The 16,498-nt window shown below is 37.9% G+C and overlaps 1 protein-coding gene across 1 annotated transcript in view; it reads left to right on the top strand.

The window, feature by feature from the left end:
• The window catches only part of LOC145998630 (ly6/PLAUR domain-containing protein 6B-like), a 182,470-nt gene that overhangs the window by 139,985 nt on the left and 25,987 nt on the right, over positions 1 to 16,498 (top strand). Inside the window, exon 3 of the mRNA XM_083135090.1 lies at positions 6,443 to 6,523. Coding sequence (XP_082991216.1) covers positions 6,443 to 6,523 — 81 coding nt within the window. The remainder of the gene's footprint in view (positions 1 to 6,442; positions 6,524 to 16,498) is intronic.

Raw genomic sequence — 16,498 nt, 5'->3', positions numbered from 1 at the left:
GCGTGCTGGAAACGTATATCACGGAGAAAAGTGGTTTATGTACTCGGAAATAGTGCAACGAAACACTTCATCTGGTGGTGAAACGAAGCGTTCTTAACAAATTCATTGTCTTGTAGGACGATTGGGTGGTGTTTACTGCAGAACATTTTTTCCTTACCATTTCTACTACTAAGTTGTAAATCATGGTGCATATTTCAGTAGATTGAAATCAGAACTGAGGAAAATATTGGTCTCTACGAATGTATACTTAAGTAGACAATTGATGGCATACCTTTGACGTGATTTCCTCTATACTCGTCTTATAATGAAGGGGTCCTGAGTTCAATCCCGGAGAAGGCACATTGCATACTGGTTGGGGTCCCACTTAGAAATGTAGGTCCATTCACGATTAGCTTATATGATCACTGATGTTGTCTCGTTCCCCGTTACTTAGACTTACCATAGGTGAAATAAGAGCCATTGAGTAGAACAATGAACTTGACACCGCAGGTTTAATTGTATAAGTCAGTGGTTCCCAAAGTGCGCGCCGTGGCTGGCTTACAAGGGCGCCGCGAAACGTTCAAATATTTTCACTGAAATGACACTTATTCGAAATATGTGCTTATTTATCTACTTTTTACACACAAAATGTTTCTGAATTCGAAATATTTTTTTATTTTTTTTAAGTTAAGGCCAGCAACCTAACCACACTAACTGATCGTTGCAAGTGTTATACAGGCCTACATTCTGACTTGGGCGCCGCGGGAAAACATTGAAACACTAAGGAGGGGCTTGAAACGAAAAAGTTAGGGAACCCCTGGATAAACCCTTCTCCAACGCATCACAATCATAAGGATATATTGATGTATTCTTTTACTACATTTTCGCCCATCTACATAATGAAATCGTCCTTGTAACCACGCAGAATATGAATTTTGTTACCCTTTCTGCATAATGTGAACAGTAGACGTACAACACACTTTGGTCACTATAAAATAGACAATATATTTCTTAATATATATGGAACAATGGTCTTCAAAATTATTTTCCTATTATGCCTTACGTGAAAATTACCTGTTATGTCACTATACTTGCAGTAATAAGTAAAGTGCTCCTCTGTGCTTTGCACTACGTAATGAAGGCGTATAGGGGTGTGCAGTTAGGCCCTCACAATTTCTTGATCACGGCCGAAGGTGGGGGTGATGTGATCAGCACCACGCCCCTGGCCGCCTTTACCCCCCAGAGTTTCCTCCAGGTACCCACTTTGTACGACGCTGGGTGGGCGGCGGAGCCGCTTGAACAGGTGGAATAAATCCCGGTTCTCCCCAGCCGGGGATCGAACCCGGGTCTCTCGCATTGTAGTCAGAAAGCCTAACGATTGTTTAATACATTTATTTCCACTTATCAGTATACACTTATCTCATAGTTTATAACTAAATTTTACATTTGTTTTTTTACAATACTATTTTTTAAGTTAACTTTCAGTAAGAACCTTTGTTTGGAAATAAGGTTTTTCGCTCTTGTTATTAGCTAAGTTATAGTATTCATGCTTTATGTATATTAAGAATTGTTCATGAAAACCCATATATTTATATGTACACACGAACTATATGTAATGTCCAAAAAGCCACTGTACACTTCTCAATTTTGTCCCAGGATAATAGGGGAAGGACACCAACAACAAACACTGTACACTAATGCATTCAGAAGTTGTTCGACGCATTTGGTCTACGAGTACACATAACTATTTCCAAGTTTCACGTCTTCCGTTACATTCGCTTAGCCAATGTTCTATCGTACCTTCTCGATTACAGATACTACACAAGTTGTCATCGGAAAACTTTATCTTATATAGTTTTGTCTCAGTAACAATGATATCATGAATCACACAATACTATATTGATTTAACAGAAGACGGCAAATGCGTTGCATGTATGTTTTTCAATATGTTATTCCAGTCCACAAGCAAAGTTTTTTGTAGAGACCTGCCACAGTTGGTAGCTCAAACTCAGGGGCGTGAAGCAGGAGATAACAAATTTGCACAATCGAGTCCCTCGTGTGTTTATATTTTTGACTCATGCTTGTAACCAGGATGGATAAAAATCACGATTTTTATTTTAAACAATCATTTTTATTGATTTTTTATTTAAATAGATTTTATTATGTTTAAAAAACACGCTTAAAATTGCTTGTGTGGTTTATGGCACCATACACATATGTTCTTTTATATACAAAGGATTTTTCTACAGCTCTGTAAAATATTTGAAAAGTTTATTAAAAAAAAAATAATAATATGCATTATATATTTTTCTGTTTCTGATACTGTACCTACTATGAAAATGTTTGTTGAGTGTGTTGATGAAACTGTAATAATTTCAGCAACTTTCTTTCCAGTGAAAATAAAACATTCTTCGTGTACTCTAAAATTATTACTTAAAATATTAACTTAAATATTACTTAAATTTCTTTGTAGCTGAATTTTGGATTTTTTTAATGGTAGTGGGAAAAATATCAGCTGCCGTGTTCATTTACAGTTTAATGATAATGACACTATTTATGGATTATTATGATTAGTATTTTGTACATGTCTCTACACAAAATGTTTGCTATTCTTGCCCATATAAATAATGAATTTTAAATCAAGAGCAATATGTGCTTACATTTTCTTTCATAAGAGCTTCACATCATCAGAACATGCATTTCATTTCCTTTATTTTCCTTTCTTAGAGCCTAATAAACACCATTAAATGATTATGAGATTAAGGTACTTTCATCAAAAGTAATTGTGATATCTACAAAATCGTCATGTACATTATTTTATAAATTATTTATTTAATGTGATTTAATCAGTGATTTTTTTTTTTTTTAAAAATAGCTTGTTTTAAATTTTGATTTGAATCGGGATTTAAATCAACCTGATTTCAATCAATCCAACTTGCTTCTAACACGGATTCGTGATATTAGTTCCATATTATTATAAAGTTCCTTAAGTATGACAGGAGTTAAACTACAGTGCGTCCAGTTCCTTGAGAGACCGAGAGATCGGGAGAAGTGTGGTGGTCGGCGCCAGCGGAGATGCCGACATCTTCGACCAGTAACGTTCCGCTTATTTTTATGGATATGCCTTTCGCATGCAGATATTTATATTAATACTGCAAAACTAGCACTAACCTGTGTTATAAGAGTTGTTCAAAGTGATGTCACACATTCCTGGCATCGTTTGATGAAATTTTGATTTACACGCAAAAGTTATTCTTCCGCATTTCTTCCAAGTTCTGCCCTTATACGTATTGTCTTTTAGTTCGTCGATACTATGAGGTTTATTTCGGTAAACTCTATTTTTTAAGTTTCCCCACAAATACCATCAACAATATTCTGCGAAAATCCAATTACAGAAATTTACTATTTGTCAAAGGGCCGTAATTCATGAACTATAGAGACTCTGTACGGTTATAATTTAAGTAGCTTAGTGGCTGTATGTGTTGATGATTTTGACACACCCACCTCCTGTGAAACACGGCGTAGAGGTTTGTTTGGGGAGCGTTCTAACGCTGCCCAAATTTCGTCGAGTTTTTCTTCGGTTAGAATCCGTCGTGTTTTCTTAGGGCTTCTAACATTTAACGATTCAGTTTCTCGTAATGTAAGGACAAGACGTCTAACTGTCTCTCTACCTGGAGGTGAAACGCCAGGAAATTTCCGTGCAAATTGCCTACACACGTCTCGACAAGAGTCTGTTTTCACGTGTCGTACACAAAAATTCTTTGTTATAACGTGAACTTTGCGGCTAGCACTTCAATCGCCTCACTTACACACAACACACACACACACTGCAATTACACAAAGAAGTAGCACGGCAAGTGACCAAAACCACACTCTTTCACACAATACGAAATTAACACGCCCTCGGCTCAAGGTCTGTTCCTCACTCCATTCGTAGCTCTGTCCAGTGCGCCTGTAGTCACGACGGAAAGAACAACTCAAGCCCGGAGCTTTCAGATTGCAAAAAATGCTCACGAAAACCATTGACTTTTAACGGTTTAGTCTGCAACGTAATCTTGATAGTGTGTTGCACATTCGAAACCTCCAAACGATTCCGAGCGAAGCAAAACGCTTTCGAGGGTAAACTTAAGCGGGACATTACTGGTCTCCGCTAGCGCAGCCCGACATATTCTCCCGATCTCTCGGGCTCTCAAGGAATTGGATGCAAGGTATTAGGATGATTCACCAAGGTTGCTATGTCGTTTTGTATACGAAGAGCTTACTTTTCCGCTCAACGTGGGTCAAGGTTAATGCCCGTGTTGCGTAGGCAAACACAGCGTCTCGTGATTGACCCGGAAGATGTGCTTCGCCAACACAAACCAGTTTATCGCGATTCTTATCTTCCTGTAGTCTGTTTTCCTCATTGGAAGCAACTTCGCAAGGTGCCCGAGTTTGGAGCAGGCATAAATGTTTGCAAATGCAACTCGTGAGTTCACGAAGTTTGTTTTTCCATAATATTGGTTTGAGTGATTGAAATCACGTGGAAAAATTTTGTTCGATCATTTCATATGGGGATGTAATAAAGCTAATACCAAGAAATTTTACAGAGGAGACTTGTCTAAATTTCCTAAGGAAGAATTTGTAATATTACTGCCGAATGGCAGGCACTGAGTTTTGTTGTAGTTCACTTTCCAACGAGCAGTCAGTGTCTGCAGGCATTCCACAAGGCTCTATACTTGGCCCAAAATTATTCAACTTATTTATTATCACACTAATAAATTCAGATTTATCGATTACTCTGTACGAGCCTCCTCGTCCATGTTGGAGATACGTACCAGGATGTATAGGAGAAAATGGAAAACTCATTCCCCAAAGTATTAACGTGGTACAACATCAACAAGCCGAAACTTAACGTTGCAAAGACGAAGGCCATGGTGCTTCACATCGGTAAGGGAATCCCGGCTAACACGATAGATATTACCCTTAATGACGCCAGAGTACCTTTGAGCAATCATTTAAAATATCTCGGAATCATTATCGACCCTCAGCTAAATTTTAATTATGAAATAAATAACTATATTCGTAGAATCTATCACCATATTTACATATTCCGCAAAATTCGTAAATATCTCAATAGAAATCTTAGTAGACATTTCTACCTTTCCTTTATTCGTCCCGTATTCGAGTTTGGTGCTAGTCTTATTTTTGGCGGTAACATAACTCATCTGAACAAACTTGAAACTATCCAAAACAATTGCTTAAGAATCATACACATGCACCCCCAAGAATATAATTCCCAACAATTGCGCAAGATTTACAATATACCTACAGTCACTTCAAGAATACATTACATCTACTTGAATAAGGTATTCCATAGCATACATAACAAATCATCTCCATTGCATCATAGGATTAAGCTCCGTTCTGAGTTCAGCACCCGAAACACTAGATCGTCCTTACATAGAGACCTAGTAATCCCAAAAGCAGATTTGGTCAGAAGTCTTTCTCGTACTTAGCAGCGGTAACCTGGAATTCACTCCCGACGAAGATCAAACTCAGGACCAGCAAAGCGCAGTTCTGTCGTCTTCTACGTTCACATGTCTATAAATTCTAACTCCAGTAATATTATTTTCAGTGCTTACCCCCCCTCCCTACCATCCCCCACCCACACACATATATTTTAAAATTTTCATCCCTTTACTTCGAACAGCAATTCCATACACACTCATATCCAAACCCACACACCTTTACACTTTCTTTTCTTCTAAATGTGTATAACTCTCAAACTTTCTTTATTTCATTGCTACTATAGAACATTATATATAGTAATGTAAATTTATCACATTTTCCTTAGATGTATCTTTTGCATATTTTTTTTTACTATATAGGGCATCAAGCCATTATTTGTATTAATTTTGTTCAAAATGAAATGTTGTATGGCTTAATTGTAACCCTATGGAAATAATAATAAATAATAAATAAATAAATAAATAAATACGTAATCCTGACACTAATCCATAACTGGCTAATAAATTATAGAGGTTACATCTATTTTTTTAATATATCATGATATTTAAATCATGTTTTATTTCTACAAGTAAGAAAAATTATATTAAATATAATTATTATATAAATATATTAAAATTATATTAAATGTTATAGTTCAGGAAAGCACTTTTGTTATAACATGATTGAAATATCAGATATACAGTACTTTGATGTAAAAATCTGAAGAACAATGTTTTACACCTGCCAGTAATAAATTTTATTCAATTTCTTCCTCGATATTATCCACTGTAGTCAGGTAAATGATGATTAATGGTGATGCTGTATATTCTCTTTTTGTGGCTCTGTGACAAAATGCAATAAATTATTTTTTACAACCCACATGACAGAACCTTCCAGTATCATGTGTATAATTGGATTACCTTTGTGCTACATGGATTTGTCCAATCTACAAGTGCATTTCTTTTCTCTTCACCAGGTGTGACGTGCTACATCTGCGTCAATGTATCGGACAACCACGTCTGCAATCGATATGCCATCGACAAGCCATGCGCTCCAGGTAGGTGGGGGAGGAAATCAGAGAGCTTGTTAATGAACTGTAGCCTCGGGGAAATCCCGTGAAAAAGCGGACCAATGAAGGTTATTGGGGATTGCTGGGAGCACTTAAAATATTGCGTTTGACCTTTTCCCCCCGTCGCAACTGAATTTAAACTCAGAAAACCTCTCACTTTGACCCATTTGAAGCAGTTTCCCCTTTCCGTGCTTCCTGTTTCGTGGCGGGAAAGTTGCAAAGGGAATTGCATATCGTGCCTAACATGTGTGCCTCTCGCAAACCCCCCCGGAAGGGTCTCCATTTCATTACATCAAAGTCTCCTCTAAGTAAAAATTGAGTAGCTTTCAGGCCAGCGATACCATAAGAGTCTAGAACGGCAGATAACACATGCAATGGAGCCGATGCGTTGATCAGGAGTCACCCAACTAAAAGCCGTTTGGTAAACCTTTACCCTCAGAGGCATATTGAGCCATGTCTCGTCTATCTGTGGAGAAAGGCTGCGCATAGCGGCAGAGAAGGGGGAGGGGTGAGAAATCGAGTGGGGAGAGCGAAGCAGTACACGCTGGTGGGAAGGCTGCTGCAGCCGCTTTCCCCCCTCCGCGCAATCCCGTTTCTCTCACGTGTTTATTGGTGGAGCTGTCTTCCGTCACTACTTGTGCAGAGACTTGTTTGCGTATGCCTCCTCCAGGAATAGTTGGGACAGAGTGTAGTTCTAGATTACCTATAGCAATAGATTTATAATTTGTAGCGCTGAACTTCAGCTCCTGGATATGTGTATAATATAACTTGTGTCCCTCTTCTGAAAAGATGTTTGAAACTAGTAACCAGCTTTCACTAAGCATGTAGCTGTGACCGTCAATAAAAGGATCACGTGGTCCCACAAGAGTAAATCCAGGCAATTGAAAAGGAGTCATTATAAGCATTTAAAGGAATATAGTATTTCAAATCAAATTAGTTTCATAATTGAATAACGAGCTAGTCAACCATTTAAGGATTCCTAATTGCGCATGCTAATTAGTCATTAATTTAATTGGCTTATTCGCTACGAGAGACCGAAAACGACGCCATCAAGCGTGATGAAAATTGATGAAGGGGTGGAACTGATAGGCCACAATCATCCAATTAATAAAGAACCTGGATTCCGTTGTGATTAACAGTGGATGTTTTACAAATAACGCTCTCGCGCTTGTAGTGTTATTATCCTGATTGGGTGCTAATGGAGGTACGATCAGGAACTGTTGCAATCAGGGTCGGGTATAAAGTGTTACCACTCAATATTACCTGAAGCACTGGATTGCCGATATTTAACATCGATAGATTGATAATTATCTGTAACGTGTTTAACAAATAGTATAATATATCAAAACCTTCTTTACAGCCTTAGGTGTTGCCATCATTCACGTGTTGCTGTATAAATGAGATGCGAAAGAAAGGATTATCACGTTTAATTTAGTACATTTTTAGTTCAAATGTTCAAGAGCTTACGTTGAACATAAGTTCCGTTTCCCAGACACAGATATAGTGTACTAAATGTGTAGTAATGACAACAAATAGTCCAATAAATGAAATATACGTTTGTCATCACAATTCAATCCAGAGTATGCAAATGCAAAATATACTGCTGGACGCTGGACAAAAAAAACCCGAACACCTCAAAATTTAACATCTGAATTGCAAAGACATATCGCAGGTATGTTACAGAATGTTTGGCAGATCATGTAGTACCATGTGCGCCATTCATAGCTCCGGACGTTATTTATGCATTCGTACTTAATTCAGTTTCTGCAACATTTAGTTAGCCTTCGAATCAGAACTTTTATCGACCCACTGTGTTATCACAAAAAATGCAAGTGTCCGGTTTATTTTGTCCAGCAGTGTATATTCTCATTTCACACCCCTATTCTCCTAATTATTGTTAAGTACCATGTGCTTGACCAAACTATCATGCATTTACTAAAAAAAATCTCCTTGCCTATTTCCAATTTTAAGATTTTTACAAAATTTAAATAATTAGGAGCACCCTGCAATATTCAATATTGTTCAAATACTCGCCACTACGGAATATTCATTACAAATTATTATATGGCTTCAAACCTTCATAGAAAAGTAGCACAAAGTTCCTTGTCTCCATTTTAAACCTTAAAAGTTTTATTTTTCCTGTATTGTATTAATTCTTAATTAATGTTGAAAATTTAATCTTTAAAATTATTAGCATTACACTTTTTGGCTTAAACAGATAATGAACATACAGTTTAAAATCGATTCGATGCTCCTTGCGATGTGACTCCATCATAAATCAAAGCCAGAACCAATTGATTTGGACAATGGTCATGTCACAGTACAAACAAAAGTTGAGGTTCTTAATATTTATCAAGTACTAATGTTAACCACGGACAAATTTCCATCTACGTAAACTAAACGACATATTACCCCATTTATGAGTGAAATTTACAGTATAATTTTAATTTGCTTATTTTTCCTCAATACAGGGTGATTATAAAGTCACTATATATTTCTGCATGAACAGGATTTATTGCACAAAATACAATATGTACTGAAACACATATAACAGTAGGACACAAAATCAATCTAACTCAATGTGACCACCCCTCAAGTCTAGGCACAAATGCCAGCAGCGATCCACCACTTCCGAAACACCTTCTCTAACGTAGCTGGTGTAATCTCAGCAACTGCGGCCGTAATTCATTGTTTCAACGGAGTTATGCTGTGGATCATCACCTCGTTCACCTTAGACTTCATAAAAACCCAGATGAAAAAGTATAAGGGGGTCTGATCGAGGGGGAGGGAGCAACTTTCCGTTGCCAGGCACGACCAATCCATTTATCGGTGAAAACTTCATTCAGGTGATCACGAACGATGATGACAAAACGTGGTGGTGCCCCATTCTGTTGGTGTACAGTAAGGAGCTTGGTGTTCCGTGCTATGAGCCACAGTTGGTAGCTGATGGGAATATGGATACTGAGTCTCCTGGTCCATGCGGTGGGGCTACGTGCGATTGCGTTTTGTACACTTTGCACAATTTGTCGTGTTATGGCTATCCTACCAGGAGGTTCGTCATTCACAACACTACCCGTTCACTTGCATTTCTTGACCAGATTCTTGATAGCCAGTCTGGTGGGGCCTGGTTTTCTGAATTTCCGGGCGAAGTCCGTCTGCATACGTCATTACATGCAGACAAGCACAAACAAAGGCTGTTCTTTCTTATACGGTTAATACAACATGCAAAAGAAATGTATTTTGTCACGATATCACTAAAATGTATAAATATTTTATAATCACCCTGTATAAGTTACATTTTACCTAATTGATTATATTTAGGCTTCTTGTTTTTGAGGTTATAATAGACGTTAAATGATAATATATAATATAATGACGATAACTTGGCCTATTTTGACTAATCAAAAAGTTTAGTTTTCAGCATGTATTAATATTGTTTATAATTTGATTTTATATTGTGAATAAGTTTTTGTATTTAAAATCGCATGACAGAAAAAAACTGCTAAATTAGTGCATGCTCATTGTAAGAAAATGCAATTATATACATACATTTAACATGCACTAGAACATACTCGTAATTCAATAGGATGATCTTGGTTCCCGATTGTTTTGACTCACACTTTCGTGCTTTGAAGCATAAAAAGTGGATTAGTACATGAGAAACTGATAAACAAGGGTAGTTTCCTATAGTGAAGGGAGGTGATGGAGGTTTCAAAACTATTTTCACCCAACTTGCGGGAAACAAAATGTGGGATGCATGAATAAATGTGTTACCAGAGCATATATTTCCACCATTACGAAGTTTTTGAGCATGTAGAAACATTGATTCTACTGTTCTTCTCCACCTAGTGTCAAAACCATGATTCGGATTCGTTACATTAATTACTGAAAACAGCAATGTAAACATTAATAGAACACAAAAATGCATTGTTAGACTAAAGTCAATGTTAGCTATGACCAAATGGAAATATTCGCAGGAAAAAAAATGTAATTTTGCTGGAAGCGAGGAATTGATCGGTTGTTCCGCGAGCGAATGAATTTTTATTTTTCTTTGCTGCGAACGCCAGGAGCACTGCCTCAGTTCGAACAGGGCCGTCGGGTGTCGCGTTTGCAGGGCGTTTTATGTGCGCACACCAGAGTGCATGGTGGCCGAACGGACGAACTATTTGATTGGGCACCATAGGCACATGCTGATTTGTGGGGGAGTTCAGTTTTCAATTATTTGTTCGCCAAGTAAGGGCCAAGGAATGCCGGATTTGAACTTCTTGCTTGGGGGGGGGGGGTATACTACGAAAACTTATATTTAAACAAATATATATATTAATAATAAAGTATAACACCATTAAGCCTTGTTTCCATGATATTGAAAAACTCAATATGCTGACCAAGGCAGAAATTTATGTTATTATAAAACATAAACTAAACGTAACGTTTCAACCTTCTAGCAAGGTCTTCTTCAGACTCTGCACCAAGTACAAATGTACTTTACAAATGTAAAGCAACAGTAACTGGCTCGGTAGCCGCACACATTAAACGGTCGACTTTCGATCTTTCAACCGAAATTATGGGTTCAAATCCTGATCTAGGGATTGGTGTTCATTGTGCCCCTTCATTAATTTAATCTAATCCTAACTCATCCTCGAAGTCCCAATTGGTCAAAAGTGGCAGAAATTAGACGATACATATAAAGATAGAAAAGTGGAAATAGCTTCACTATTGTTACTAACAATTACTAGGGGGGGCAATTTCAATACAATTAAACTAACCAAATAATAAATGATTCATTTTCTCATACATTCACAATTAAACTGCTACTTATATATATTGATGAGATGCATAGATAGAATTGGTGTTTTAAAGTCCAATTTATGCACAGTAATGCTAATTGGGACTGGTCCTACAGTTTAAAGTGGGATCCGATCCACCATGTGCATATATATTGATGAGATATAATGAGTGAAGATAGAGAAGAGTTTCGTTTAATGTTCTCTTAACACTGTTCATTAACCTTACGTTTCCGTCGACTGGCTTTAAGTTATCCCTCACAATACTTCTGAGTTGAGGTTAATCGGAAGGTGACGAATGTACACCTCACCGATACAGGACATGAGGAGTAATAGTCCTGGAGGACTATATAATATGAAGCCCGGAAGAACAGCTATCTCAGTTGACTACAAATTCTATCGATACACTTAGTGCGAGATAACGGAGGAGCGTGAGTCAGTCGGACACTCTCAAGGCAATGAACACTATTTGTTAGTTTCATCTAGGACAGTACTCACCTAGAACAGCGGACAGGTATATAAGTGTGGAGAGAGCATTTTCACTCAGTTACATCTCATCGTTCTCTTCATTGACTGGGGCAGGCTCTTTACAGTCATTATGAACTGTAAACCTCTCGTTTTGTCATTTGCTACATCAAAAGTAACTATCGATCTCTGATGTTAATCCGAGTCACACTCAATATATTCTTTTTATAAATTATTATTACGGTTTCCAAAAACCTATTATCATATGGAGGTAATATTTAAATTCCAAAAAGCCTAACAAATAAATCTGGCATATCAACTCGAGCTTATCAACTGCTTATTGTGCAAATGTTTAATGTTTGAATATAACGAAATGCGAAGCGCAGTCCTCCGTGGCGTAGTGGTTAATATAGCGTGGGTTCACGACGCTAGGGGTACTTATTCCGAATCCCGGCCTGGGCATGGTTGTTCTTTGTGAGTGCCCCTTCATAAATTTCATTAAATCATAATTCATGCTCATTTGTCGCGATTAGCCAAAAGTGGCAGAAAAACGACGCTAATTAACTGAAATCAAATTGAAATGAGGAGCCTTCTACTAAAATCATACCATTTACTCCCTTTTATCCACTAATGACAAATATATAATACAGGATAAGTCCATAAGAATGAAACAACTTTATAGAGTTATTATGATGTAACAATTTACGATAGAAAATCAAATAAAGCAACAATAGAAAGTAAAACTGTGGAAGTTTTATTCCCACTTAGCGCTCTTATGCTGCTTCGTCATTCCTCCGCCAGGATCGCTAGTGTGGCAAAATGGCGAGTGACCAGCAGAAGACATATTGTGTGCTCGAGTTAACGATCACAATGGTGGAAAGACATTTCTGCATGCGTTTTGATAGTAAACCACCGTTTTGGACGAACCATCTGTACAAACGATTTTGAAGAGACTATAGTCTGTGTGTAAAGGGAAGAGCATTGGACGGGCGCGTGTACCCTATGAATCAGCGAACAGAATTAGATAACTTTTCGCAAAGAGAGCCCCGAAAATTCACTCGCAGTGCAAGTCGTGAGCTGCAACTGCGCCAGAAAGCCACATGTTCTTCCGATGGGGTGGATTACCACCGACACATATGCAGAAATGTCTTTGCACCATTCAGATTGACTGAGACTTTGCTTTCTCCAACAAACAATAATCCTTCTGATGGTCACTCGCCATTTTGCCACACTAGCGATCCTGGTGGAGGAATGGCAAAGCAACATAAGAGTGCCACAGTTTTTCTTTCTATTGATGCCTAGTTTGATTTTCTATCGTAAATATTTACGTACATCATTATAACTGTATAAAGTTGTTCGACTTACCCTGTATACTATTAGGTACAGTGTCTCTCAATAGTTTTAGGACAACGACATTTTAAACTAGGCAACCCAATTTACACAAGGCCTTGGTGGGTTGCGTGTAGAGTTAGGCTCAATTTCAGGGTTGCCACATGCACATTAGATATTTATAAAATACGCGAAAGAAAGATATCCAAATATTAGTGCATAAAACTAGAAAAAAAATCAGTATTACATTTGTTGCAATACTCTCAGAAAGAAACAACGTCGATTTTCTATATTTCATTGTTGATGAGTCTACACAAAGGAAAAGTGGAGAGAGGAAACGAAAGGGAACAAAGGAGAGGAAAAAGAGAAAGCAAAAGGAGAAGAGGAAAAGTAAAGAAGGGAAGAAAATAGAGGACAGAGAAAGTGGATAGGAGAAGTAATGAGTGGAAAGGAAAAATATGCGAGGAGAGATGAGGAAAATGGAGCAAAGAGGAGAGAAGAGAGGAAGGAAAGCGAGGTGATAGAAGAGGAGGAAAGGAGTTTGGAGAGGAGAGGAGGAGACGAGAAGAGGGAAGTGGAGAGTAGAGTAAAAGAGAGAAAGAGAGAAGAACGAAAAGATGAGGAGAACAGTGCCGTGGAGTCGGAAATATAAGACAGGAGAGGAGATAAGAGGAGTGGAGAAGAGTGGGATGAAGACAAGTGGCGAGAAAAGTAGGGAAGGCGGTATGAGATAAAAATAGAGGAAAAGGACGGGAGAGAAGAAGGAGAAGGAGAAGTTAAGAACAGAAGGGACTGGAGACGAGAGGAGAGAAGGGGTAGTTGCAGAAAATACGTCTCGGCGTCAAGAACTGATGCATTGATAAAATTATCGACATCAAACATTCATTAACATTTTATAATGTATTGGAGAATGTATTAGATTGGTGCGAATTTCCTTTTGGCCGAGTTCAGAGCAAGATAAAATCTTCCACGTAAGATCTTTGATTTTACCTGCGATTATACCACTAAAATCATGAATGTAATTTTCATATTTATAAGAATTATCCAATTTTTCTCCTCTTCTCGGTTCGTTGAAATTGAGATTTTGTTATTTAACATTTCCCCTCCTCCCATCGTTAATTCCAAACTGAATCATTCCGTTTCATACGGTGTGGACAATGAACGCAATGGGATATGTCTAAAACGTACGAAAAGTTTCTGCCACCGGAGGGGTTTGAACCTACGACCATCAGATTATCAATCCTTAACGGTAACCACTACCCCAAAAGCTTTCGCTCCTGAACACAGGTAGAAGGAGCTGACCAATGTGAAATGCAGATCCAACCCCCCTCCTACATGTCATGTGTAAAGAATACTTGTTTGTTACAAAGAAAACGAAGGTAATACGACTCGGCGAAAACATTTAACGGAGAATTGCACATGATGGAAACTTTTCAGTCGATATTTGTGAAGGTGTCTTTGCATTGAACTCGAGTGGAAAAAGGGGTAATATTAGTGTGTCCTGAATTGCCACAAATATAAATGATGCATGCATGCTACCACATGCTATTGTTTAATAGAAGGAGAATTAAATAAAAGAGAACACCTCGTATGGAGGATCGAACATGGGACCGCTAGCAGCCCATATCATTTCATTCAATTCTCAATTTCAGGACAGACAATCACAAACATCCATGTCCGAGCCGGGATTCGAACCGAGACCGAGACCCCCGGCGTCATAGCGCGGTGTGCTAACCACTCCACCACGGCAGCCGACACCACTACACCACGCCATTACCTTCCGTTGAATCAACAATGTTTAAGTATTCTGTTCCTCCAATATTGTAAATGTCCTTGGATATACATGTAGTTGAATTTTACTTTAATTTTGAATTTTTTTTGTAGTATAGCAGCTATCTTCGAGAATATATTTTGGAAGTGATGAAGAAAAACAAGAATATTGGTAGTTGTTGTGAAAATGCTAGTTACTTCTTCTAACTTATTATGTTCATTGGACATTATTAATGAAAAATATCTTGAGTCTTGAACATTGTGACATCTTCTTGTGATACTGCAACATACGAAATGCTTGTTTTCTGACGCAAGTCTCGTGTCCAGAACAGTCTTATGAAATGTATTTGCTGTTACGTATGGTAACAGGAAATAATTACAGTGGTTGCAAAAACGTTTGCGAACTGCCAAATGTGCGAGACGTTATACGTAAACAGGCGGAAAATTGTATTCATAAAATCACATCACATTTGACAGTGTTAGTCAATAGAGAGTCGTGGAACAGTGTGTTAAGGTTAAGGTAGAACAACAGTCGTTCCGTTCCTCTCTTTATTTCTTATAAATTCTTACACATTCCTTTAATTGATTTAAAGAATAGATAAAAGTATTGCTTGCTTTTCTGTCATTGGCCTTGACATTGGAATTATGCGTGAAAAGTTCAGGAAAGCTCAGATTGGTTAAACCGTTTATTGACAATCGTGAACTTTTCGTTTAATAGATAATATTTGGTTTTATACGACGGGAGAACATTGGTTGAATTTCCTTTCTTTCTCTTTTCAGATAATATATATATATATACTTCTACAGTAGGAATCGCCTTCGGGAAAGGTTAAAAAAATGAATTGGTATTGAAAGGCAGATAATCTTGGTAGCCTAGCTTGTTCGCGTTCATGAGTCACGCTTCACAAGGTCGCTTGTTATCGCAAAACATCGTGCGTCGTTGCACAGCGTCTACACCCAGCAAATTACAAGTGACCAGAGTCGAATTTTAAAGACAATCTGAAGAATAATAGATTTCATCAGAGGCGGCTAGGTGGGCACTAGCTCAACATGCAGTAAGTAATGATTCCTGGCAAACAAAAATGTTTATTGAATGAGTATTCGGATAGTAATATGTGCTTTATCGTGTAACATGTAAAATACTTATTGGGATTACCGCGTAGTAGGGCAACCGATCCATGAAAAACAAAATAAAATTGAAAGGTTGGTTTAATATAGATAAATATTTTTTTATTAATTTTTCCTCATTCCCTTCTTTTTCTTATTTTAATAACAATAACGCATAGCTCAACAGCTCTCGAAGGGCCTTGGCCTATCTCCCGACTGCCAGTCTCCCTCCCACAATCCTTCCTAGTGATCTTCAACCAGATGAGGTGACGTGGGATCAGCACGTCGAACCCTCAACCATTATGGGTTATTCACCTGATGTTTACAATTTCGTTCCTGTTCGGCACGGGCGGGACCCTACTTCTGGTTTTGAAAGAGTAACATGGATTATAAAGATGTAAGGGTAATATCTTGCAGAAAACACGACAATCATTGCGTGGGTGTTGGTTCAAGTACCTGTGAATCTTTTTTCGATAGACCAGATACGAAAACTCAGTGGATTGAGGCA

The sequence above is a fragment of the Lepisma saccharinum genome, chromosome 14, assembly GCF_977018435.1.
Source record: "Lepisma saccharinum chromosome 14, izLepSacc3.1, whole genome shotgun sequence".
Classification (NCBI taxonomy): domain Eukaryota; kingdom Metazoa; phylum Arthropoda; class Insecta; order Zygentoma; family Lepismatidae; genus Lepisma; species Lepisma saccharinum.
Note: the sequence above shows the minus strand (reverse complement) of the source record. Positions and strands in the feature narration are given on the sequence as shown.